Source organism: Bubalus bubalis, chromosome 4 (assembly GCF_019923935.1).
Source record: "Bubalus bubalis isolate 160015118507 breed Murrah chromosome 4, NDDB_SH_1, whole genome shotgun sequence".
In the NCBI taxonomy this organism is placed as follows: Eukaryota; Metazoa; Chordata; class Mammalia; order Artiodactyla; family Bovidae; genus Bubalus; species Bubalus bubalis.
This window is the reverse complement of record NC_059160.1, coordinates 93,482,871-93,505,115: the sequence shown is the minus strand read 5'-3', so window position 1 is coordinate 93,505,115 and position 22,245 is coordinate 93,482,871. Positions and strand designations below refer to the sequence as shown.

Here is a 22,245-nt window from a genome sequence, read left to right as displayed (position 1 = left end):
AGCGAGGGCGGGAGGGGGAGGAGGGAGCCGGGCTGGGAGGGAGGTGGGGGGGTGGGGAGGGAGAAAAAGAAAGAAAATATTTTCCGTGTCCCCGCCTGCAGAGTCAGTGTGCGGTTTGGGAGAAAATGTGTCGGATATTTTGGGGCGGTCACGTGGGCGGGCGGGCTCCGAGAGGCCCCGGGACCGTCCCAGCCTAGAGTCCGTGCCCCCCCAGAACCCCCCATCACCGCGAGCCCCTGCCACTGCGACTCTCCATCCCCGCGACCGCCCGACGCCGGGACCTCGGGGCTCGGCGGCCTCCCTTCCCCCTCCCTCCCCCTCCAGGTGAGTCAGGCGGGGACGCAGGCTCCGCCGCCGCGGACGCCCGGGTCCTCCTCGGGCGAGGTGGGCTGGGGGCGGGGGCGCCGGGAGCCACGCCGGCTCGGTTCCTCCCCGCGCGGGTCTGGCTGTCCGCAGGGGTGGAGGGGGCTTCCTGGCCCCGACTTGGGGGTCAGCCCTGAGGTGGGAAGGGATTGGGGAAGACAGGCTGGGCTGGGCTGGGCTGTATTCACCCTTCATTGTGGTGAGTATTCTGGGAGAGCTTTGGGAGAACATCAGCCAGCGGGCTTCTATCCTTATTTTTGTGCCCGGAGTGTGAGGGGAATAGGGTCCCCTCCTGCGGGGAAAGTCCATCATCCGCCTCCCCTCAGGCTTCCCCTGGGGAATCTGAGGGGAGGATTTTTGGTCCACGCTGATCCAAGTTCCTCCTTCCCTAGTGGAATGGCACCACTTGGACATCAGAAGGGCCAGAGGCAAATGATTCTGTCCTTTTGAGTCCGGAAGTTTGGAGAGACAAGTGGATAGGATAGGGGTCTGTATAGCTGAACCGCAGTGAATTTGAACTGCCTTGAACTGCAGTGCAGGAGTCCCTCTCTCAAGTCTACAACCTTGGATGTGAGTCCTGGCTCCCTCCAGCAGAGGTGGGGGGCTCCTCCGGAGTATTCTTGAGGGGAGCCTGAATGGAACAAAGGCAAAGCAGGGAGACTGGGGAAGGGACCCAGGAGTTCCAGTCCCAGAGCCTTACTGGCGCTACCTCCCTGTTTCCAGCTCTTACAGCCCAGTTCCCTCGTCCTGACCCAGTCTGTAGGAGGGAGTCTCTGCAGGTGGCCAGAGGGTAAGAGTATGCTGGGGCGGGGGAGGGGGGCAAGTAGCCTGAGGAGGGGTCTGTGGGGCAAGAAGCTGAGATGGTGGTGCTCCTTCAGGGCCCACATCTAGGGCAGGTGATGGTACCAGTGCCGAAGTCTGAGGTTTGTACCCTTACCATCACTGCTCAGATGCTGACTTAGGGTTGAGGACCACAGGTGGTGTCTCATTTCCTTGAGGCGAGAAAAGAGAGGACAGGGGAGGGGGCAGGAGGCAGTGTGGGAGGGGTCCTGGAGCTTGGGTATCCCAAATAGACACACACTCTCGCACAAACATATGCACACACATGCTGTGGCTTGGAGCCTAGTAGGCAGCACAGGGCACACACCCCCATCCCGGCACACCCCCACCCCTGGCTCAGAAAGCCACCCAACTGGCACCTCCAGTTCCCCCCTCTGCCCCACCCTACCCGTGCCCTCCGATGCCCACACACATTCCACTGGCATTGCCTGCTTGCCTCCTGGGTACTGCCCCTCCCTGGGGCCAGTGAGGTAGAGGGAGGGCACACGGGGATGGGAGGTGGAGACTCAAGGGTCTGGACTCCCCCGAGGGTGGCAAGAGGCCAGGGAAACCCGGCCTGCCGTTGCCTCCTGGGGAGCAGGCTGGGGGCCCAGGCCAGAGCAGAGGATGCCTGGGTCCTCCGCCCAGGCTGGGGATGGGGTCATGGAAAAAGGTGGTCGTGTTTATACAGAGGGGAGGGGGGCAGCGGGTGGAGAGCCGCCGACAAGAGCAGCTTTGTTCCAGGCTCTGGAGCGGGCAAGCCAGCAGAGAGACACCCCCACCTCCATCCGGCAGCCCCCTTCATCCATGCCCTCCCCTCAACTCCACCTCAACTTGAAGAGAAGCAGCTTTGTAAGGGCCCGCTTTCCCCTGGTCAGCTCTCTCCACCTGAGGTGGCATCTTGGGAGGAAAGAAGTCCGTTCTCTCTTCCTCAGGTCCCCCTGAAGTACCATGGCCTCTGGGTTCCTACTTTAGGATTTCCTTTTACACTGTGTACCACTGTCTTCAATTCCTTGGTCCCTTCCTCTATCGAAGACTTAGGACCCTCCCCTTCTCTTCTCAGCAAGGCAGAGAAACCAAGGTTCAGAACTGGGATGAATCTCTTTCCCCTTCCTCTCTTCACTCAACTCTCAAGTTCCTTCTCTGAGGCAAAATAAGAGGAAGTTCCCGGGAGAGCTGGGCTGTCCTTCACTCACTCACAGCTTCACTCCTCCACAAGGACTAGGAGCCTGAGCATCCTTCTCTGGGACCCTCCAAGTCCTCCTACTCTGCCCTCAGGTCTCTGTTTCCCACCCACAGGTGAGAAGCAAAGACAGAGAGTCCTGGACCACAAAGCCAAGTTATCAGCCTAAGCCAGTCTGGGGAAGATGGGGGGACCTCTAGTAGCTTCTCACCCTTGGCATTGGAGGGGTTAATCCACCTGGAATGTGGCCCAGCCTGTTAAGCTGTGGCCCAGGGGCCTCAGGGGCCTGGACTCCTGGCTCTACCTTGGCTTAACCTGGGAAGAGGACTGCAGGGAATAGGGTAAGGTGAAGGAGATGAACCCTGGGGACTCAGAGTTCAGGTTTTTTTAGGACTTAGGGAGACCCTGGGTTGAAGAGTCAGGGTGCTGGGGATCTGAGTGGTGGCAAGTGAGGGGCAGCGGCTGCTTTATGCATTGGGATTGAGTGGGCTTGGGGTCTGAGTTCCTGTAACCGCCATGACAATCTACCTTCAGGAACTTGAAAGCCAAGGCAGATGAGAGATAAAAAAGAGAGGGGAAAAATGAAAAAACAGAGGTACAAAGATGGAAAGATATTGATCTTAGAAAGAGATGTAAAATACCCATTATCTACCTCTGGGGCTGCCTACCCCGAGGACTCTGTGTTTCGCTCTCTTCTGTCCTCGCTCTCTGACCTTATTCATCTAGTCCATTACATTCTGGCTGGTAGAGGAGGCACCTAGGCTGAGATGACTCTCCTTTCCCAGTCCCTAACTCCCGAGACAGGTGGGCGGTTCTGGTGCTCCTAGGAGAGCCAACAACCTTCCCCTTATCAGCGCATCAGGAGAGGAGCCACCTGCCTAACCTAGGATTCTCACTTCCTCTTCCCCCCTCCCCACCCTCCCCTGGGCTCAGGGGTCAGGCTATATTAGAGGAAGGGGGGATGTAGAGAGGGCTTGCTATGTGCAGAGGGCTCGGAGAAGAGAGAGAAGAGATGGAGAAGCAAAGTGAACTGAGGACAGAGAGAGGAGCTTCCTAGCATCATGCCTGGCACAGACCGGGGCTTCCATCAGCCTCCGTGGGTGTGAAGAGAGGTTAGGAAGCGAGGCATCATTGGAGACAGAGACAGACTAGGAGGGAGCACTGAGGAAGATGGAAAGAAAGGAACGCAAATTAAAGGAGGTGGCGGAAGAGAAGGGACAAGGAAAAAGAACATGAGAGACACAAAGCCTTTAGTATGTGTCCTATATTATTCTAGACACTTTACATATGGTAAATTATTTAATCCTCGTAATAACCTTATGAAGTGGGCCTTATTATTCACAGTTGGCAAAGAAGGGAACTGAGGCCCAGAGAGATTAAGTAACGTTAATACATCAGAGGTCCCGCAGCTCAGAAGTGATAGGGATCAATTCAGATAGTCTGGCTTCAGGATCTGTGTTCCAGAGAGGTGTAACATTTTGTGATAAAAGTGTTAAAAAAGATATGGTCGCTTTCTCCAGAGTGGTAGAGTTTGAATCTTGTCTCTACCATTTACAGCCATGTGACCTTTAATTAGTCCCTTAACCTCGGTTTTCTTATCTGTGAAATGGGACTCATAATTCCTACTTCGCAGGATTGATGTGAGTGTTAAATCAAGAGTTCAGCCCATGATGGTGTTCAGTGGTCTCCTAGCTTAGGAGTCCTTTCTGCTGTGTGTCTAGAGGCTGTCATTCACCTTGTAAACTTAGTTTACCCTTTCTGGGCGAGTTTCTCTGAGCCTGCATCAGCTCCCACCCTGTGTCCCCCACTGTGTACAGAGGGCCCTGAGCAGTACAAACTGTGGCAGCAAGGAGAGAAAAGACTAGCTGGGTGAGGGTCATGGGGCTTGAAACCTCAAAGTGATCATTCTCTCATCCCTCCTTTTCCTTTCTTTCTCCTTAGGACTCTTGGAGACCCAGTGAGCAGGCCAGGCAGGGCGGGCACGGAGCCTCCCAGGCCAGGGCAGTGGGCATGGGCGGGGGCTGTGGCTGAAGAAGTCCCCCGCCCACAGCAGACCCCAGGGGACTCAGCCTCCCACACTGCCGCGGCCATGGCCACCAATAAGGAGCGACTCTTTGTGCCTGGTGCCCTGGGTCCTGGCTCTGGCTACCCAGGGGCTGGCTTCCCCTTCGCCTTCCCAGGGGCACTCAGGGGGTCTCCACCTTTCGAGATGCTGAGCCCTAGCTTCCGGGGCTTGGGGCAGCCTGACCTCCCCAAGGAGATGGCCTCTCTGTGTGAGTCTCAGGGATCGTGGGGGATGAGGGCAAGTGGAAACAGGAGGGCATTGGTGGGTGGATGAGAGAACTGGTGTCCTCGTTAGGAAAGCAGGCAGGCTTAGGGCTTTGATCTAAAGGAGTAGCCATGAGGGGGTCTCGATATGGAGCAAATGAACATCTTTACGAATGCGAGTCCTCCTGTACAGCTAGGATGGGAAAGTGGCATGCCTAAAATTTGGGACTCTGAAATTGCCTCCTGAGCGAGTCAACTAGCAGGGAGAACCTCTTTGTATGGGCAGCCAAGGGTGGGTCTGGGGAAGTCTGAGGCTGCTGCCTGCCTGCAGTGGAGGGGTGTGGGGAGCCAGGCTGTGAAGTGGAGGAGCCTGGGAGGACAATCTGCTGACTCGTGGATCGAGAGGTGAAATTGTCCTGAATTAGCGGGAGGCTGCAAAAAAGAGGAACGGAATCTAGTGCCAGGTACCCAGAGATGTCTGTGGTCAGGAAACTTCCCTCTTGCTTCTGGTTAAGTGAAAGTCGCTCAGTGTCCGTGTCCAACTCTTTGTGACCCCATGGAGTTCTCCAGGCCAGAATACTGGAGTGGGTAGCCATTCCCTTCTCCCGGGGATCTTCCCAACCCAGGGATTGAACCCCGGTCTCCCACATTGCAGGCGGATTCTTTAGCAGCAGAGCCACCAGGGAAGCCCCTTGCTTCTGGGAAGGGTGGAAATAGCCACAGGGAAGGTAGCTCTTGTCTCATAAGTAATCCGGGGAAGTGGAGGGGGGTCCCAGCAGCATCCTCTCCGCCAGCCATGTGGGCTGTAGACTCCTCTCTCTCTCTCTCTCTCTGGTCTGGCCCGGTGCCCACATGCTGTGCAGATCCCTGCTTGTCCCTCAGTCCTGCCCTCTTTGGGTGAAGCTGACAGCAGCAAGCTGAGGCCTCTCTTCTTCCCTCTGGGTCCCCTCTCCTTCCTCTTGGGAGTGGATCCTCCTTGCGGGGTCATTTCAGGCATGAGTGCCCAGGAGCTGGAGGGCTAGGATGCTGGCCTCTGTGGGATAGAGGGTCAGTGTGGGAGCTGGTGCAGAGAAGGTCCCACCTGGAAAGGAGGGGAGGTGATAGACAGAGGGGCAGCTCCAGAGAAACAGAGAGGGAGAAGAGAAGACCAAAAGATAAAGATAACATCCCTTATAGCTCCACAAGCTCAGAGAGAGAGAGGTGGAGAGAAGGGGCCTGTGTTCAGGAGCTGGCGCTTGGAGGGTTGTGTGTGTGTGTGTGTGTGTGTGTGTGTGTGAAGGGGTGATTAGACAGGACTGGGGCTGGCAGCTCTGCTGGAAAGAGCAAGCTCACCTAGAGAAGGCGTGTGTGTGTGTGTGTGTGTGTGTGTGTGTGTGTAAGGCCATGTGCAGTTGTATGCACAGTGTGGCCCTGAGACGCTGCTCACACACAGAATTCCAGGGTTGCAACAAAGAGTCAGTGTGAGGAGTGAGGTGGTATTTCATGGGCTGCTGACGGTGTGTCTGGGGTTTGGTGAGGCCTGCTGGTGGCCTGTCTGTAGTCCAGCAGGGGTTATTTGGGTGGCATGCAGGTGAAGGAGGGAGCACAAAGCCCCCCTTTTTGTAAACCTCAGCTGGGCTTCCCCTACCTCATTTGCACCCCATGAATCTGTCCCAGGGTCTTGGAGGTGGGAGGGAACCACCCTCCCACATGAATGCCCTTCTTGCAAAGAGCAGTACAACTCAGTCCCTTGGGACTTGATTCTCCCATTTCCTCAGGCAACTAAGGGAGTGGGGGTAGAAGGCAGAGGAGAAAGAATGGTGTCAGGGAGAGTGCGGAGAGCCAGGAGCCAGCCCCCAGCGAAGTTCTCCATGTGCCCCTGTACCCTGGACACGTGGAGAGCAAGGTCAGGGTTCAAAGTGAGGTCAAGGCAGGGGAAGGGGTCAGACTAAGCTCTATCCCCAAAGGCTGCCCTGAAGGAGGGGGGCTGAAAGAAGAAATCCAAGGGAGGAGCCAGAACCTGGGCTTGTAGCTGGGGAGGGTGCGGCTGGCAGCAGGGGACAGGCCTGGGCAGAGAGGTGGCGGTGGGGAGGGGAGGAGGGAAAGGCCTGGGTCCAGACAGCTACCTGGGAGTGGGGCTCGCAGCATCTAGTGGTGGAGGAAAGGGAGGCAGCTGGGAGAGTCTGAGAGACCTCCCACGGGGCAGCAGTGGCTGAAGGGGGAAAGTGTAATCTCACTTCCCTTCCCTTTGTGACTGGGCAATCTAATGGAAGGGGACTGGAGGCCTAAGTCAAAGCCATGCTCACCTGGTGGCTGGCTCTCTTTCCTCAGCCTCTGTTGCTCGTCTGTGGGAGGGAGGGTGGACTGTGAAGGATTCTGGAACTTAGCCCCAGGGCTGGCTCCTGGATCCCACCACTGGGTCCCCAGCACCTTGGAGACACTAATGTTGAGAAGGGCAGTCTTGCTTCATCTCTTGGGGTGCCGCGGGGGCCTGAGTGGGTAAGGCATCTCAGAACCGCCTGTTGGAGGAGGGGAGGGGAAGGGAACACGTGCTGCCAAGGCAAGCACAGGCCTGCATGTGTGGAAAACTGGAGGGGGGTGTGTGTGTGTACACATGCGCGAAGGTTTGGGTGTGCTTGCTCACTCATACACATGAAACCCTGGTGTCTGTGTCCCTGTGTATCTCAGTGTTATGGCCACTGGTGTGATCTGTGTTTGTTTTATCAAGACTGCAGGGAACAGAGTGTGATGGAAGGAAAGGGAAGGCCTGCCCTGCCCGCCTCCCCCTCTTTAGAAGATAGCTGGTGTCCTGACGACCTAGCCCTGCTTGTCCTCTGAAATTGGTGACAGTGTCTCTGGGTCACAGAGCCCAGGCTGCACCATACCAAGTCACATGGAGAAACTGAAGACAGGCTGGCACAGGAAGAAAAAGAGTTCTACTTAAAAGAAACTGAAAAAGAGAGACTCAGAGACCTAAACAAGAGAGGGAAATATACAGGCTGGAAGGCACAGACACAGAGAGAACCCAGACTCCGGGAGAGGCCAGGGCCTTGTTAAGCGGGCGGGCCTGGTGGTGAGCAGGCGGCAGCAGCGAGGCCTCCTCCAGGAAAAAACCCCAGCCGCTGCCTCCTTCCCCTCCCCTCCTGGTCTCTCCTGCTCAGGCTCGAGCTCCAGCTCCAGGCCGACACAAACGGGGCTTTGATTGCAACAGGAAACCTCTCTGGCGGGGGGAGCTGGGCAAGCCGCCGCCGCTGGGGCCCAGGCTGCACCCCCCTCTCCTGGCCCCCTACCCGGTCCCAGCCCCCATCCTGCCCAGCGCTCCTCACCGCCCTGCTTTGGGCCCCGGGTTCCTCATTCACACCTCCCTATCCCTCGGCTCCACTGCTGCCCCCACCTCCGGAGACCCCTCCCATTCATTGCCCTTCAGGTGGGACTCCTAAGTTAGGCTTACCCTTGGGGTGGGGCCTTCTCTGCTTCGAAATGCCCCCTCTTCAGTTTTTTGAGGGAAGGTTTTGGAAGAAAACGAGAATTTAGTGTGAGGAATTCAGAGCCAGTTATCCTCAAGCCCCTTCCAGAAGGTGGCAGGAGGGGAGCAAAGGAGAGATGCAGAAGGAGCTAGCTGTCCCTCCCCTCCACACAGCCCCTTGATGGCCAAATGCATCCTTTCCAGGGTGGTCGAGGCTCTGAGGGGTGACCATGCCAGGCTCAGTGTGAAAGGCTTCATTAGTGGGGGATGGGGTACACTCTTCCTTGCCTCTGGGACCATGCTTTGTGGGGCTCCAGCTGGGAGGGGTGCACTTTGGTGGCAGGGATCATAGGCAAGGGGGTGAGTGAGGCAGCAGCCCCCCCTTATACTCCCACCAGGCTGGTGGAGAACATCTGGTTCCCATGAAATGCTAGAAGGCTAATGGGTCTAATTGCTGCAATAAGGGCTGGGGGGACTTTGGGGAAAAGAGGGGGCACTAGATTCCCCCATCTTTTTACCTTCTCTTCAAGGCTAAGACTGTCTAGAATGGGGGGTTGGGGTTGGGGGTTAGGGTGGGCCTGACATCACATTGCCTAGTCCCTTCTAAGGACCCCTCTCCCTGCAGTGCTTGGGAAACACACACAGATGGGCTGATGAGGAGTGGGGTGCATCTGGTGAATAGAAAGGGGGGGGCTATTGAGGACTCATGACTTCTCCGAGCCCTCCCCCCACACCTCCTGTGCCCCACTCCCAACCCCCCTCCCTGTGGCCTGGCCACTTCTGGTTCTAATTACCAACCAGGCAGGCCTGACTTAATTGGGACCTTTCAGATTTCTGAGGGGGAAGGGTGGGGTGGGGTGGGAGAGACTGGCAGCCTGGAGTTGACTAATCAGGGCTTTTCCCCCCTTGTTTTGGGGGTACTCCTCATTTTGCACTTAATTGCTGTTTTTGCCACTGGCCAGGTTCTGAATCAGAAATCTGTCGCCCCTTTTTTCTCTTCGTGGGGAATGGCTGCATCCAGAGATGGTGTATTTGGGGTTGAGGGCAAGAACTGGGAGCTCAGGAAGGCTAAACTGGAAAAGACCAATACATTCCCTCTTCATCCCTGCTTCCAGCCCCTCCAGTCGGCCCTGCCACCCCAGACTCCCCCATCCGCCAACCAGGCCCTCCTTCCCAGCCCACCCCCTTCAGTCCCCGGCAGCCACCCCGGCCCCTCCTCCGCTCCTGCCTTCCCTTCCCTCGCCTACTCTGGCACCCCTTCCTGCTCTTTATTCTTCCAAACTGGCGCCCCACTCCAGCGGCACCCCAGTGCGCCCCCCACCCCGTACAACAGATTCTTAGAAAAGCGCGCCCCGCCCTGGCCCAGCCACCGCCGCCGGGCGGGGGAATGGGCCGGGCCGGGCGCCGCTCCTGTTCCCCCGGCGCTCCCCGTTTGAGCGGCGCTGACAGAGCCGGCTGGGCCGGCCCGCCGGGCGGCCGGGCGGCCGGGCGGCGGGCGGGGCGCGGAGGAGGGGGCGGTTTCCGGGAGTCGCCGCCGCCGGCGCTGTCCCGGGGCCAGGGTCCCCGAGTCGGCCCGGCCCGGCGAGGGCAAACTCTTGACGTGGCCAAACCCCCGCCCCCTCACCCTCTTCTTCGCCGGGCGAGGGCGCTCAGTGCCCGGAAGGGGCCCGCGAGGAACGAGTGGGGCGGCCCTCGGAGATCCGAAGGGCACTAAATGTGGCACCAAAGGGTAGAAGGGGCAGTTTGCCATCGGTAGGGGTATCGAATGGCTTTGAGAACAGCTACCGACCAGACTCGCAGTTATTGCCGAGAGGGGCACTGGGCACTTGGGGGCATTGGCACTCTGGGGGAGGGGAGTTGGCACTCAGGAGGGCAGTGTGGTCTGAGACGCAGTCGGCACGGTGGGAGCAGCTTTGCGCCCTACAAGTGATGTCAGTTTCGAGGATGGGGCGCTGGGAGAGGCAGTGGAAGCGCTCCGGGAACGTTAGCCCCGGGACGGGCCTTGGGGGCCTCGGAGGGAGGCGGCCCGGGCCGCGGCGGAGGGAGCGCCGCGGCGGAGGGAGCACCGCTCGCGCTAGGAGTGGTGGACTCCGGCTGCGCAGGAGGGCGGGGGGACTCCGCGGCGGCGCTGGCTGAGGCCTGGGCGGGGTGGGGCGGGGCCGGGTCAGGGGGAGGTGAGCGCGCCCGGCCACCCGCCCCGAGGGGGGTTCCCGGAGAGTTCACGGCGGGAGCGCGCTCCGGCCCTCGGACCAGGGTGGGGGGAGGACGGGAAGGAAGGAGCAGGCCGCGCGCGCCCAGCCGCAGGAATGTTCTGTTCGGCCCTGCGGCGCGCGCGCGGAGGGAGAGGGAGGAGCCAGGCCTGGGAATGAGGGGGTGGAGGTAGTGCAGGTCCCTGGGCTCTGGAGAACTGCCGCGCTCAGGGGACCTCCATGTTCCCCTCTCCCCAGTCCTCCGCGAAACCCCTGCCTGTACAGACTTGTGTAAAAAAAAAAAGGACTATTGGGGGGAGGGGGAAACTCCGAAGGAAATGCGTGTGCTTGGTTCCTCCACTCCTTCCCCCATCCCCGGTCGGGGCACGCGCCTGAGTGCAAAAGCTTGCAAAGCCTCCCGGCTGTAGAGAGAGAATTCTTGCAAGCATTCTCCCGAGCCAGGTGTGTCTGCAAAAACGTGTGTGTACACCTCTGATTTTATGCGCGTGCAGACATGCATGTGCACTATTGCATATTTGCAAATGCGTGGTGCCTGCCAAAATAAATGCATGCACGGATGTGTGTCTTAAGCAAGCAAGCGCGCGGCGGTGCGAGTGTGTGTGTGTGTGTGTGTGTGTGTGTATGTGTGTGTATATATGTGTGTGTGCGCTCCACTCCCAGCTCTGCTCATCTTGGTGCCCGGCCCCCTTAGCTCTCTAAGCCCCACCCCCCACCCCTCTAGGCTTCGCTTTTACAAAAGGTCTCCCCAGTGCTAGCTGCCGAGGCGCCCAGAGTGAGCTAGACCGCGGCAGGAGCGGCAGCCCCGGCTCTGCGCCCCGCCCAGTCCCTTTCCCCTGCTGGGGATCCCCCTCTTCCCCGCCCACCCCTTACCCCCCATGCAGCCCGGCGCCCTACGCTAGCCCTCCCCCTCCCCCCCTCCAGGAGCGGGGCGCCGCCGGGGGAGGAGGGGGAATCGGCTGCGGGTTCTCGGTGTTCCCAGCACCCAGCTTCCCTCCAAGCCGGGTCGCGATGTACGACTGCATGGAAACATTTGCCCCGGGTCCGCGACGGCTGTACGGGGCAGGCGGACCCGGGGCTGGCTTGCTGCGCAGAGCCGCCGGCAGCTCCTGTTTCGCCGGACTCGAGTCTTTTGCCTGGCCGCAACCCGCCAGTCTGCAGTGTAGGTACCCGAGCTTGGGGGTGGGGTGTGGGGTGCAGGACAGGCAGCGGCTCTCGCTCTACATGTGTAAAAGGTGGACCTGGGGTGCAAGCGGGCATTCTGACCGTTTCCATGTGAGGGTCGGGTGTGTAGGAAAGAGAAGTACTGGCCCTTTAAAAGTGGGGGCCTCAGCGACTCCTTTGGGTGTGGGCAGTAGTGTTTGGAGTGTGTGTGTGGTTTCGATGGTGGGTATATAGCTAGGACCTGTGGTTGATGCCCCTCCAGGGTTCCCGGAGATAGGGAGAGGCCGAGGTGCGTTGGTAGTTTGTGTAGGCAGGTTCGTGGCCCCGGAGGGCTATGGCACCCAGTACCGTGGGTGGCGTTTGTAAAGTCCATGTGGGAAGTTGCGAGTGTAAAAATATATATATCGTTTGCGGAGCGTGGGCATCCCTGGAGTGTGCAGCGCCTAGCTTAGGCGGTGCGAGTGTGGGTGCAGGGGTCTCTCCACGCAGCATCACCCTCCGCCTGCGTTGGCAGGTCCGCATGGCCCCGTGTGGAATTGTTTGTGGCGTGAGGCCGGGAGGGCGTGTGCCCTGCGTGGCCGCGGGGGCGGTTTTGGAAAGGGCTGTGTTGGAGCGTGCATCCTCTGGGTGTGCTGTGTGCGGGGTGGAAGGGGTTGTGCACACTAAGGCGGCCAGATTGGGTTCTGGCGCCCCCCTCCCCCACTGAGAAAAGAAATGTTAGTAAATGTGTATAGGGTTGTGTGCACTTTTTCCTATGGCTCCAGCCCACAACTTCAGTAGGAAGGGAAAAGCTTCAAGCAAAGTTTGTGTATGGTGAGGAGGGGAATGGAGGTAGCAGCGGCCGGGGAAGCAGGACTCCTGGGTCCGCAAATACACATCTTTCCCTCTCTGTGAAATGGGAGATGCCAGGCCTGGGGCCCTGGAACCCCTTTCCAGAGCGGTAATAAAAAGCCGGGGACTGAGAGGCAGTAAAAATGAAGTCCAGATGAGAGGCGGCTTTGAAGCCCGGGCCGAAGTGCCTGGCGGGGGTGGGGTGGGGGGGAGGAGCTGGGAGGGGAGCCTGGAACACCCCCGAATTTCCCTGGGGCTGGGACGGCGCTCCAGCCCGGGGATGCGGGACTGGGGGGCACTCTGGGAAGGGGCGGGCGGCGGGCGCTCGGGGAGTGTGCGCGCGGGGTCACTGAGCCCCCGCCAACGCGCCTCGCTCCTTGGCACACGGCAGCGCTGTTTACGAGATCTCTCTTTTTTTTTTTTTTTTTTTTTTTGGGTCTGTTGGTTGCAGGGCAGAGCTGCTCAGATTTAACAACTGGGAGACTGGAAGAGGGAGGTGGCAAATAGGAGACTGAACTGTGGGGTGGGGTGGGGCAAGAAAGAAGAAAAGTATAGCATTTAAAGGGCGGGGAAAACATAAACTAGTGACTTGCACCAAACCAAATCCTTGTGAATTCTTAACTTTCGGCTCATGGTCGGGTAGGATGGGGATTTGGAGTATGTTGGGAAATATACTGAGATGGAAAGAATCTCCCAGGAACGGTTTTTGTGGGGACCCGGCAAGGACCTGGTTTTTTTCAGGCCCAGAGAAGCCCATGGGACTTGGCTGGCAAGTCAGTTTGGACCAACAGTTTGGGCTTCTAGGGCCTTGCGGGGGGTTCGGATCTGCCCCACACACTTTCAGAGAAAGTAGTTTAGACCTATGTGTCTAGACCAGGGAAGGAAAGAAGTCCTTTGGTGTGTCTGTGAGTGCTTGGCAGCTCCAGCATTCTGGTGCTGCGTTGGCAGGCCATGGGTGTCTGTCTGGTGGCAGAGCTTCTTGCTTGCAACTGTGAAGCAAATGCTGGATGTTGTGTGTCTGCCTTGTGCATCCACCTCCACAGTGTGGCTGGAGTGCATGAGCCTCTGTGCCTACCTGGATGTTCTGTGCCAAGTCCCCGTTGGGGTATAGGAGCTGGTTGGTAATGTGCCTGCTTTTGTGCCCTGTGTGTTGTTGATGTGTGAGAGTGTCTCCAAGGAGGTGTGTGTCGTCAGATTGTGAGTCCGGGCTTCTCAGCCCTGGGCCTCGCAGCTGGGAGTGTTTACAGCCGGTTATAAAGAGTTTGTTTGAAGCTCCGCTCAGCCTGGCCAGGAATTTCCTCAATTTCAGCAATTTGGGCTTTAAAAGGAGAAAAACCCAGAGCCCACCCCCCTCCTCCGCAGCAGGGGCCCCTGCTTAGGCCGGCCAGGCATCGTCATGGTGGGGTCTTTGCCCAGGGCTGAGAAAGGAATCTGAGCAGAGCTGACCCACTTAGCCTTCCTGTGCCCTTCGCTCCAGATTGACCAGAGCCGCTGGGCTGCACTTTAGGGTTCAAGGGTGAGGGTGTGTCAGAGGGGTACCGAGAAGGGACCACAGTACCCTGAGTACGAGAAAAGCTGCCCCTGGCCTGTCTCCCTGCCACCCCCACTCTCATGATTGGCTGGCACAGGCCCATGCCAGTCTGACCGCACCCAGGCCCTTTCGCAAGAGAGGAAATGAGGCAGCGCTCTGCGGGCAGGGAGGGCGTCAGTGCGGGTAAGCACCACCCCACGCACTGGCCTGTGGGCAGCACATGTGCCCTCAGACACCGGGGCCATCCTGAAAGAAAGGCATCCCAGCCCACCCCCCATCTCCCAGCACCAGCCCCCCCCCCCATCTCCCGCCTGGTTCTGAATAGACTCCAGGCACCCTCCTATCCTCCACTCCTCGCTCTCCTTTTTCATTGGGGAATCTCACTCTAGCTAGATTCTTATGCTAATGGAGTGTCTGTGTGTGTTGGGGAGCGGGAGGGCTTCGCTCCTGTGGGGAGGATGGAGCTAATCTGGAACCCCAGCATCCTGGCATCCCAGGCCTTTCTGTCCTTCTGGCAGCCTGGGTGGACTTCTGACCAGATGGGCTACAGCAGCTTAGAAGGAAGAAGGTGCTCACGAGGTGGGTGCAAGCAAGGGACACTCATTAGGCTTTAGGGTTTCTTGCATTAACTTAGGCCTTCCAGGTTTGGGCAACTGGTCCTACAGGTTGAATAATTTATAGATTTTTTTTTTCCCACCCTCTGAAGACCCGACCACACACTCAAAAGAGGTTTACTCAGCAGCCTCCTAAACAGAGGGTGTCCTCTCCACAAACTCTCTGCGTGGCATGGGCTGAGATCTTTTTTGAGCAGTGTGTAGCTTTTGCAGGGGAGGTTTAGGAGTGAAGACATAGCTCAGAGAGGGTCCAGAGGTACTCCCCTCCCCTGTCAACCCCGGATACAACCCACTGTCACCTGACTTCTGGTTTGCTACACCCCCAACAACTTCTAGACCTGAGAATCTGAGCAAATACCTGCCTCCCTTTCCTAACTTCTCTCATTCTTGGCCTGGCCAGTTAGATCTAGACCTGAGATCTTCTGCTCCCCGCTACTCCCTACTACCCCCATGCCCTCCCCACCCCCATAACTGGCAATGTGGTACTGGGCTTGCCCCATCCCTCCATAGGCCTCCATGTCTTCAGGTGTAACATAAGGCTTTTGCATGTGCCCTAACCTACTTTCCCAGTCCCTGCGTCCCATTTGCTCCACTGTCTCAGCAGTTTCTAGGGAAAAGGATATTGGTGGTTATTTGGGGGATGGTTTGAGGCGGGACTGGAGAAGGAAATGGCAACCCCATTCAGTATTCTTGCCTGGAAAATTCCATGGACAGAGGAGCCTGGCGTGCTACAGTCCATGGGGGCACAGAGTCAGACACGACTTGAGAGTGCACACGCACACACACATTGAAGGGGGAAAAGATCCAGGACTGTCTCCCCTGTACTGCTTGAGAGAGGATGCGGTTCTCTTCTACCTTCTGAGTCTCCTGGCAGGTGATTTAGCCAGGTGCTAGCCACAGGTGACCTGGAATTGCCTCTTCACCCCCAGATCTGTGGCCTCTTGAGCAGGAGAAGGGTAGGAGGGAGTCTGCTGACAGGGACCCAATGTGAGGAGTGGCTGGAGAGTTCAGAACCACAGGCCGATACCCCTTTACACACCCACTTTGTAGCTGGGCAAACTGAGGCCCAGAGAATTTAACTTCCGGGATGGCTTGGACCCAGAATTTGGAGAATTGAGCAGTTGTATAGGACATTATTACAGGGGAAGGTGGCCAGGTTGGGAGATAATAGTAGTCATTTGAGGGTTTCTGGAAGTGTTTACTCTGGGGCTGTATATGGGTTGTTGGGACTTTAAATCAATGTGGTGGCGATGGTGTCATCACCGAGCCAGAGGAAGAAGTGGGAATGTGGGGTGTGTATCTGATGAGGATGCCTAGAGATCTGAGGGGGGCTTCTCCCCTGACCCTCACATCACTGCTTCTCCCCAGCGGTGGAGACGCAGAGCACTAGCTCAGAGGAGATGGTGCCAAGCTCGCCCTCGCCCCCTCCACCTCCCCGGGTCTACAAGCCGTGCTTCGTGTGCAATGACAAGTCCTCTGGCTACCACTATGGGGTCAGCTCTTGTGAAGGCTGCAAGGTGTGTACGGGGTGGATGTGGGTACGTTGGGCATCCAGAGTTGACTGGGTGAGATCAGAGACTGTGTGTGGGTGGGTATCCCTCTGGGGTGGGAGGGATGCTGCTCTGCACAGTGGCTGATCCTGGGACCACCTGCAAGGCCTGCAAGAGGCTGATACTCCCAGCATCCTGCTTCACTGACCCTCCCCGCCTTACCCCCAACCCCAGGGCTTCTTCCGTCGCAGCATCCAGAAGAACATGGTGTACACATGTCATCGCGACAAAAACTGTATCATCAACAAGGTGACCCGGAATCGTTGCCAGTACTGCCGGCTACAGAAATGCTTTGAAGTTGGCATGTCCAAGGAAGGTAGGCCCTTAGGCCTGCCTGGGCAGGAGCACTCCTGTCCTAGCCTGTGGCTGCCACCCTCTTCCCACTGGCTGCCCCCACTTCCCTGACCTCTGTGATCAGCCTCCAGCCGCCCTGGAGTGCTGCCTCCTCCTCGGCCAGTCCTATTTGATTAGTTCCATTCACCCAGGAGACCCCACCCCTTCCCATTCCCTCTTCTCAGAGCTTAACCCTTAGTCTGAATGAGGGAATGGGGGTTACCATTGCACATTCCTTGTTTCATGGGCAAGTTGGGGGGCTTGCCAGTCCCCTCCCCTGCTCCCAGCACTGAGCCTGAGGTGGATCTGGGGTGCCCCCCCCTCCCCTGCGCCATTGTGCTGCCAAGGCTATAAGTGGATATCCTGCCGCCTGCATATCCTGCCCCCCCTCCCCAGCTCCTGCAGGGTGACAGGAAGGGCAGGATGGAGCCGAATGGCCCAGGGAGGGAGCAGGGGCTGCAGGCCCTGGGTGGGGCTGGGGAGAGCCAGCCTGGGAATGGGAGCTAGTGTAGGAGACAGAGAGACCTGACCGGGTCCCAGGGAATGGATGCTCTCCAGTGTACTGAGTTATCGTGAGAGGGGATAGGGAGGGAGATTCTGAGGGTCCTGACCCTTTCCTCATCTGCCTCTACCCTCAAGCCGTACGGAATGATCGCAACAAGAAGAAGAAAGAGGTGAAGGAAGAAGGGTCGCTTGACAGCTATGAGCTGAGCCCCCAGTTAGAAGAGCTCATCACCAAGGTCAGCAAGGCCCATCAGGAGACCTTCCCCTCGCTCTGCCAGCTGGGCAAGTACACCACGGTGAGGAGTGGGCAGGGCCGCGGTGAGGGCAGGGGCCACTGACTTTGGAGAATGGGTGGGGTGGTGTTGGAGGCCGTGGTCTGGCGCTGACAACGGTCAGGGCATCTGCATGCAGAGGGAGAGCCAGGGGTTTTGGCCAAAGGAAGACAGGACGAGCCTTAGTTTGCTTTCTAACCTGCTGTTGCTGCAGAACTCCAGTGCAGACCACCGGGTGCAGCTGGATCTGGGGCTGTGGGACAAGTTCAGCGAGCTGGCCACCAAGTGCATCATCAAGATCGTGGAGTTTGCCAAGCGGTTACCTGGCTTCACCGGTCTCAGCATTGCTGACCAGATCACTCTGCTCAAGGCCGCCTGCCTGGACATCCTGGTGAGTTAAACCCTGGCCCTGTCTTCCATCATAGCCTGACCCTCAGACGAGACCATGGAGTTGGTCCACACAAAGATTTCATTATTTCTGTTCCCCACTCCAATCTGGGACTCCCCCAGATATCCTCGAAACCCAAGCTCTTTTTTTGTCTTAATCTCTGCCCCTGAGATCTGATCCTAGACTTCTGCATGCCCTACCTTCTGACTTCTCTTCTCTTCCCCCAACTTCAGACCCTCCATCTGTCTGCCTTCCTTCTCCTGCCTGCTTTGGGTGGCCCTCCTTTAGGACCTAACTGCCTCGCTTTTTACCTGCACCTCATGCTCTTTTCCCTCCCACCCTATGCGCTCCTTCCCAGAGACAGCACTAACCCTCCCCCCACCTCCAGATGCTGCGGATCTGCACAAGGTACACCCCAGAGCAGGACACTATGACCTTCTCCGATGGGCTGACCCTGAACCGGACTCAGATGCACAACGCCGGCTTCGGGCCTCTCACAGACCTCGTCTTTGCCTTCGCTGGGCAGCTCCTGCCGCTGGAGATGGACGACACAGAGACAGGCCTGCTCAGCGCCATCTGCCTCATCTGCGGAGGTGTGGGGGCGCCCCCTGGCGCTGACTCAGATTACTTTCCCACCGCACCCCACAACCTGGCTGGAGACCTTGGTCCCACCCCGGACTCCTCAGCTCCAGTTACAGACTGCCCAGCAGCCTGGAACAAGCAACGAGAAGAGGGGGAGGGCCGGGAACGGGGGGCAGGGAGCTGAGGAGACCCCTGGTACTAGCGCTGACATAGAGGTCTGTGCTTAGTCACTCAGTCGTGTCCGACTCTTTGTGACCCTGTGGACTGTAGCCCGCCAGGCTCCTCTGTCCATGGGGATTCTCCAGGCAAGAATACTGGAGTGGGTTGCCATGCCCTCCTCCAAGGGATCTTCCCGACCCAGGGATTAAATCCAAGTCTCCCGCATTGCGGGCAGATTCTTTTATTGACTGAGCCACCAGGGAAGTCCTGGGCAGGCTTTACCAGAGAAAACCACTTGCCAGAGAGGGCATGGTATAGGGATTGGAGCAGGGGAGATGGTCTGAGTGGGGCTCATGGTCAGGGTTTGGGGCCTGGAGGGCCATAGAGCAGGGCTCCTTGGGATCAGCCCCTCATCACTGTCTTCCACGTCTCTCTCACTCACCTGTGCTTATCCCCAAAGACCGCATGGACCTGGAGGAGCCTGAGAAAGTGGACAAGCTGCAGGAACCGCTGCTTGAAGCCCTGAGGCTCTATGCCCGGCGCCGGCGGCCCAGTCAGCCCTATATGTTCCCCAGGATGCTCATGAAGATCACTGACCTCCGGGGCATCAGCACCAAGGGTTAGTCGGGAGCAAGCCTCCCCTCTGTCTTCTCGGAGCTGCTGGTCTCCCAGGTCAGGCAGAGACAAGAGCAGAGTGGGCTAGAATCAGACAGCCTGCACTTGCATCCTTGCTCCGCTGCATGCTAGTGGGAACACTTGGTGCAAAATACCTTTCCTTTTTGTACCTTGTTTTTCTGTTTGTGAGGATGAAACAAGTTAACACACAACAGGCTTACAGCTGTGCTGAGTTATAAAGTTCAGTGCCTCCTGCCCTGGATGGAGCAGATGTTTCCAGCATCACAGGAAGGTTGATTGGACGCCTGGCACGCAGTGTTTGATGAATGTTAGTCCTAGTGATAAATGTTATTAAGAACAGCCCTAAGAGCAGCTGGCAAGCCATGGGCTTACGGAGGGGGTCCAGGGTGTGTGGCTGGAAGGTGGGCACTGTGTGATCTTGGAGGAGACAGCCTGAAAGGAAAGGTGGGCAGTGGGCTTGGCAGAGAAGACAGGCAGAGTCTCCAGGCAGAGGAGTGGTCCCCAGGAGCTCTACAGTAGAAAGAGGGAGAGAAAGAGGCAGACAGAGGTAACAGGCCTGTGCTGGGAGCCCCAGAGGGCAGTCAAGCAGAGTTAAGGAGGCCGCCGTGAGGGCTGTACCTCAGCCCCCCTGAACCTCCTTGTTCCTCCACTGCAGGAGCAGAAAGGGCCATTACCCTGAAGATGGAGATTCCAGGCCCGATGCCTCCCCTGATCCGAGAAATGCTGGAGAACCCCGAAATGTTTGAGGACGACTCCTCGCAGCCTGGCCCTCACCCCAAGGCCTCCAGCGAGGATGAGGTTCCCGGGGGCCAGGGCAGAGGGGGCCGCAGCCCCCATCCTGACCAGGGTCTCTGACTTCCCCTGCCTTGGGGGTTGGGGCTCTAGGCAGCAGACTGACCATCTCCCAGACACCGCCAGTGACTGGGGGAGGACCTGCTCTGCCCTCTCCCCACCCCTTCCAATGAGCTCCTTATTTTTGCCAAAGTTTCCAGGGGTGCCTCTGTGTTCATCCCCATCTTGCTCTAACCAGCTCCCTCTCCAGTCCTGGGGGCCTGCCCTGTTCCCTCCAGGAGAGAGGGCAGAGGGGTGAGCCTGGGTTTGGACTCTGAAATCTTAGCACTGCCCCTCAGACACCAGGGTCCAGGCTCCCCAGGGCAGGAAGAAGACCCTTCATTCCACAGCCCCTTCTTCTGCTGGGTGCTTAGGCCTCTGGGAGCAAACAGGAACACTAGAGACCAAAAAGGGGGCCATAGGGGGAGGGCCGAGCCCACCCTCTTGCCCCTGTCCTTGGTGCCTAATGCTGCGTGAGGCACCTGCCGGGTGCATCCTGCCCGCTGTGCCCCATCCTCATGCCAGGTCAGAGTGGGGCAGCCCGGGCCCTGCATTTCTGCTGGGGGGCGGGCAGAGGGTGAAAGGGACAGATGTGGATCACTCCGCACCTCTTCACTGGGGCCTCCGTTATAAGCCCCCAGCCCTGTCACGTGCCTTGGGCCCCCCTGCCCCTCATCTCAGCCACGGGGCAGGGACCCTCCTACACTACAGAGGGGCCAGGGGATCCCTCTCCCCCTAGTGCCTTCCCCCTTGACCCCCCAGAGCAGCTTGGCCCAGGGAGAGGTGGGGTGGGCACTGCTTAGCTGATCCCGCCCTGACCCAGAGGAAGCCTCTATTTATTTATTAGCTTTTGTTTACACCCTGGAATTGACCCCTTCCTCCAGGGGACTTGGGAGGGGGAGCCCAGGGCCCCTGTGACCCCTCCCTTCCTCCAATCCCCAGTTTGTATTTAGCTGCCAAATAAGATTCCCACTGGCTCCCCTTTTTCTCTGGGGGGTCCGGGTGCTGTCCCCTCCCCTCTGTTTACATTTCTCCTCCACCCCCCACCCCCGCCCCGCTGTATCGCATATTGCTGAGTTTTCTATTTTTGCAAAATAAAGTGATGGAAACTCATGTAATGTGGCTCCCTGGGGTGGGGGGGAAGCAACTAGGTGACCTGGACAGGGACTGGATGAGGAGGGTGGATTATGCAGGCTCCTTAGGGCAACTGGGAAATAGGATGAGATGCGCTGGGTGGGCGTGGTGGGAGGGGGACCCAAAGGGGGTCCACAAGGGCCCATCCTGAGCATCTGGGCCACCCATGTTCATCAGGCGTGGGTGCTTAGATTGGACTTTGTGAACCTCCAGGAAGGTGCTGGGCCTCAGAGGTCTTTAAGCTGTCCCCACCCACAGTTCTGTAGATGTGCACATCTGCCCTTCTCTGTGGAGGGGGCCGTTGCCGTTTCATTTGGTTCTCAGGAGGGTCCCTGGCCCCAGAAGAAAAGAAGCAGGGTGTACATCTCAGTTACGGTGTGTCTGTTTTACGCCAGCCCCTCACCCCATGAGCCGTGCCACCCGCCCACCCCCGTGATCCCAGGATCACCTGAGTCAATCCATCTGCCCTTTCTGAGCCCACCCTTCTCTCCATGACCCTGCTTGCCCTCCACGACCCCACTCTTAGCTTCTGTCCGAATTCCTCTCCTTGCCCCTGCATGCTGTAGCCCCTGCAGCACCCCTATCTCAGCCCCACTGCCTTTGACCTCTGCCACTGCGCCCCTGGACTCTCCCTGGACCCGTGTCTCCCCATCAACACCCACCCCTCCCTTCTTCCCTGGGATAGCGCCTTGCCTACCTGTGATTGGCTGTCGCCTGAAGACCTGTGCACATAGGGAGAGAGGTTGAGGATGTGGGAGCAGGGGAGAAGAGGGGGGAAAAGCAGAAGAAGAAAGTGAAAGAAGCTCTAGAGGAAACCACAGGGCCTGTAGGGAAGGAGGGGTCATTGCTGTGGCAACCCCAGTTGTGGGGGAAGGGCAAGAGGTCTGAGAGCCAGAGGCTGGCTGAAGCTCACCCAGAGGAGGACCCCCTTCTCCCCAGTTGCTCCTCTGGCAGCTATACCCCTCCCCCCACTTTGTGTTCATTGAACACCCTGCCAGGAGATGGGCTCTGTGGTCCCTGCACAGTAGAGGAGACAGACCTGTGAACGGACATCACGTCTAGTTCCTTCTTAAAACTCCCTGTGGTCAACTGTGGGCCTCAACCTCTTTTCCCGGCAGCCTCATCCTTGCCCGACTCCAGCTGCCATGTGGGTGCTCATTTTTGCCCAGTTCACCTCTGCCACCCCCATCCCAGGCTCCACCACTGTTTGACTCCTTCGACTCCCAACCTCATCCTTTGAGCCTGGCCCTGTGCCAATGTCGCCCAACTTTCCAGCATCTGGATCTTGAATTTTTCATTCTTCCATTTCTATTACTTCTCACCCATCAATTCTCACTCTTATCCAGCCAGTGGTAAGTGCCACATTCTCCACTAAACAATTGATACAAATAATCTCATTTCATTCTCAGAACAATCATATGAGTTTCACTT

The 22,245-nt window shown here is 58.1% G+C and overlaps 1 protein-coding gene across 5 annotated transcripts; it reads left to right on the top strand.

The window, feature by feature from the left end:
• The first annotated feature begins 49 nt into the window (after window positions 1–49).
• On the top strand, window positions 50–20,793 carry RARG (retinoic acid receptor gamma). 5 transcript variants are annotated; one of them, XM_006046633.4, is made up of 10 exons: window positions 50–324; window positions 1,087–1,153; window positions 4,307–4,638; window positions 15,794–15,942; window positions 16,150–16,291; window positions 16,948–17,108; window positions 17,299–17,475; window positions 17,861–18,065; window positions 18,674–18,832; window positions 19,505–20,793. In XM_006046633.4, exons 3-10 carry the CDS (start codon window positions 4,455–4,457, stop codon window positions 19,702–19,704), a joined length of 1,377 nt encoding a protein of 458 aa, XP_006046695.2. In that variant the 5' UTR covers window positions 50–324; window positions 1,087–1,153; window positions 4,307–4,454; the 3' UTR covers window positions 19,705–20,793. The 5 variants fall into 5 exon arrangements, with proteins under 5 accessions (XP_006046695.2, XP_025140032.1, XP_044797718.1 ...); XM_025284247.3 differs by lacking the exon at window positions 1,087–1,153; XM_044941783.2 differs by lacking the exons at window positions 1,087–1,153; window positions 4,307–4,638 and having other exon boundaries at window positions 53–324.
• Window positions 20,794–22,245: the final 1,452 nt, after the last annotated feature.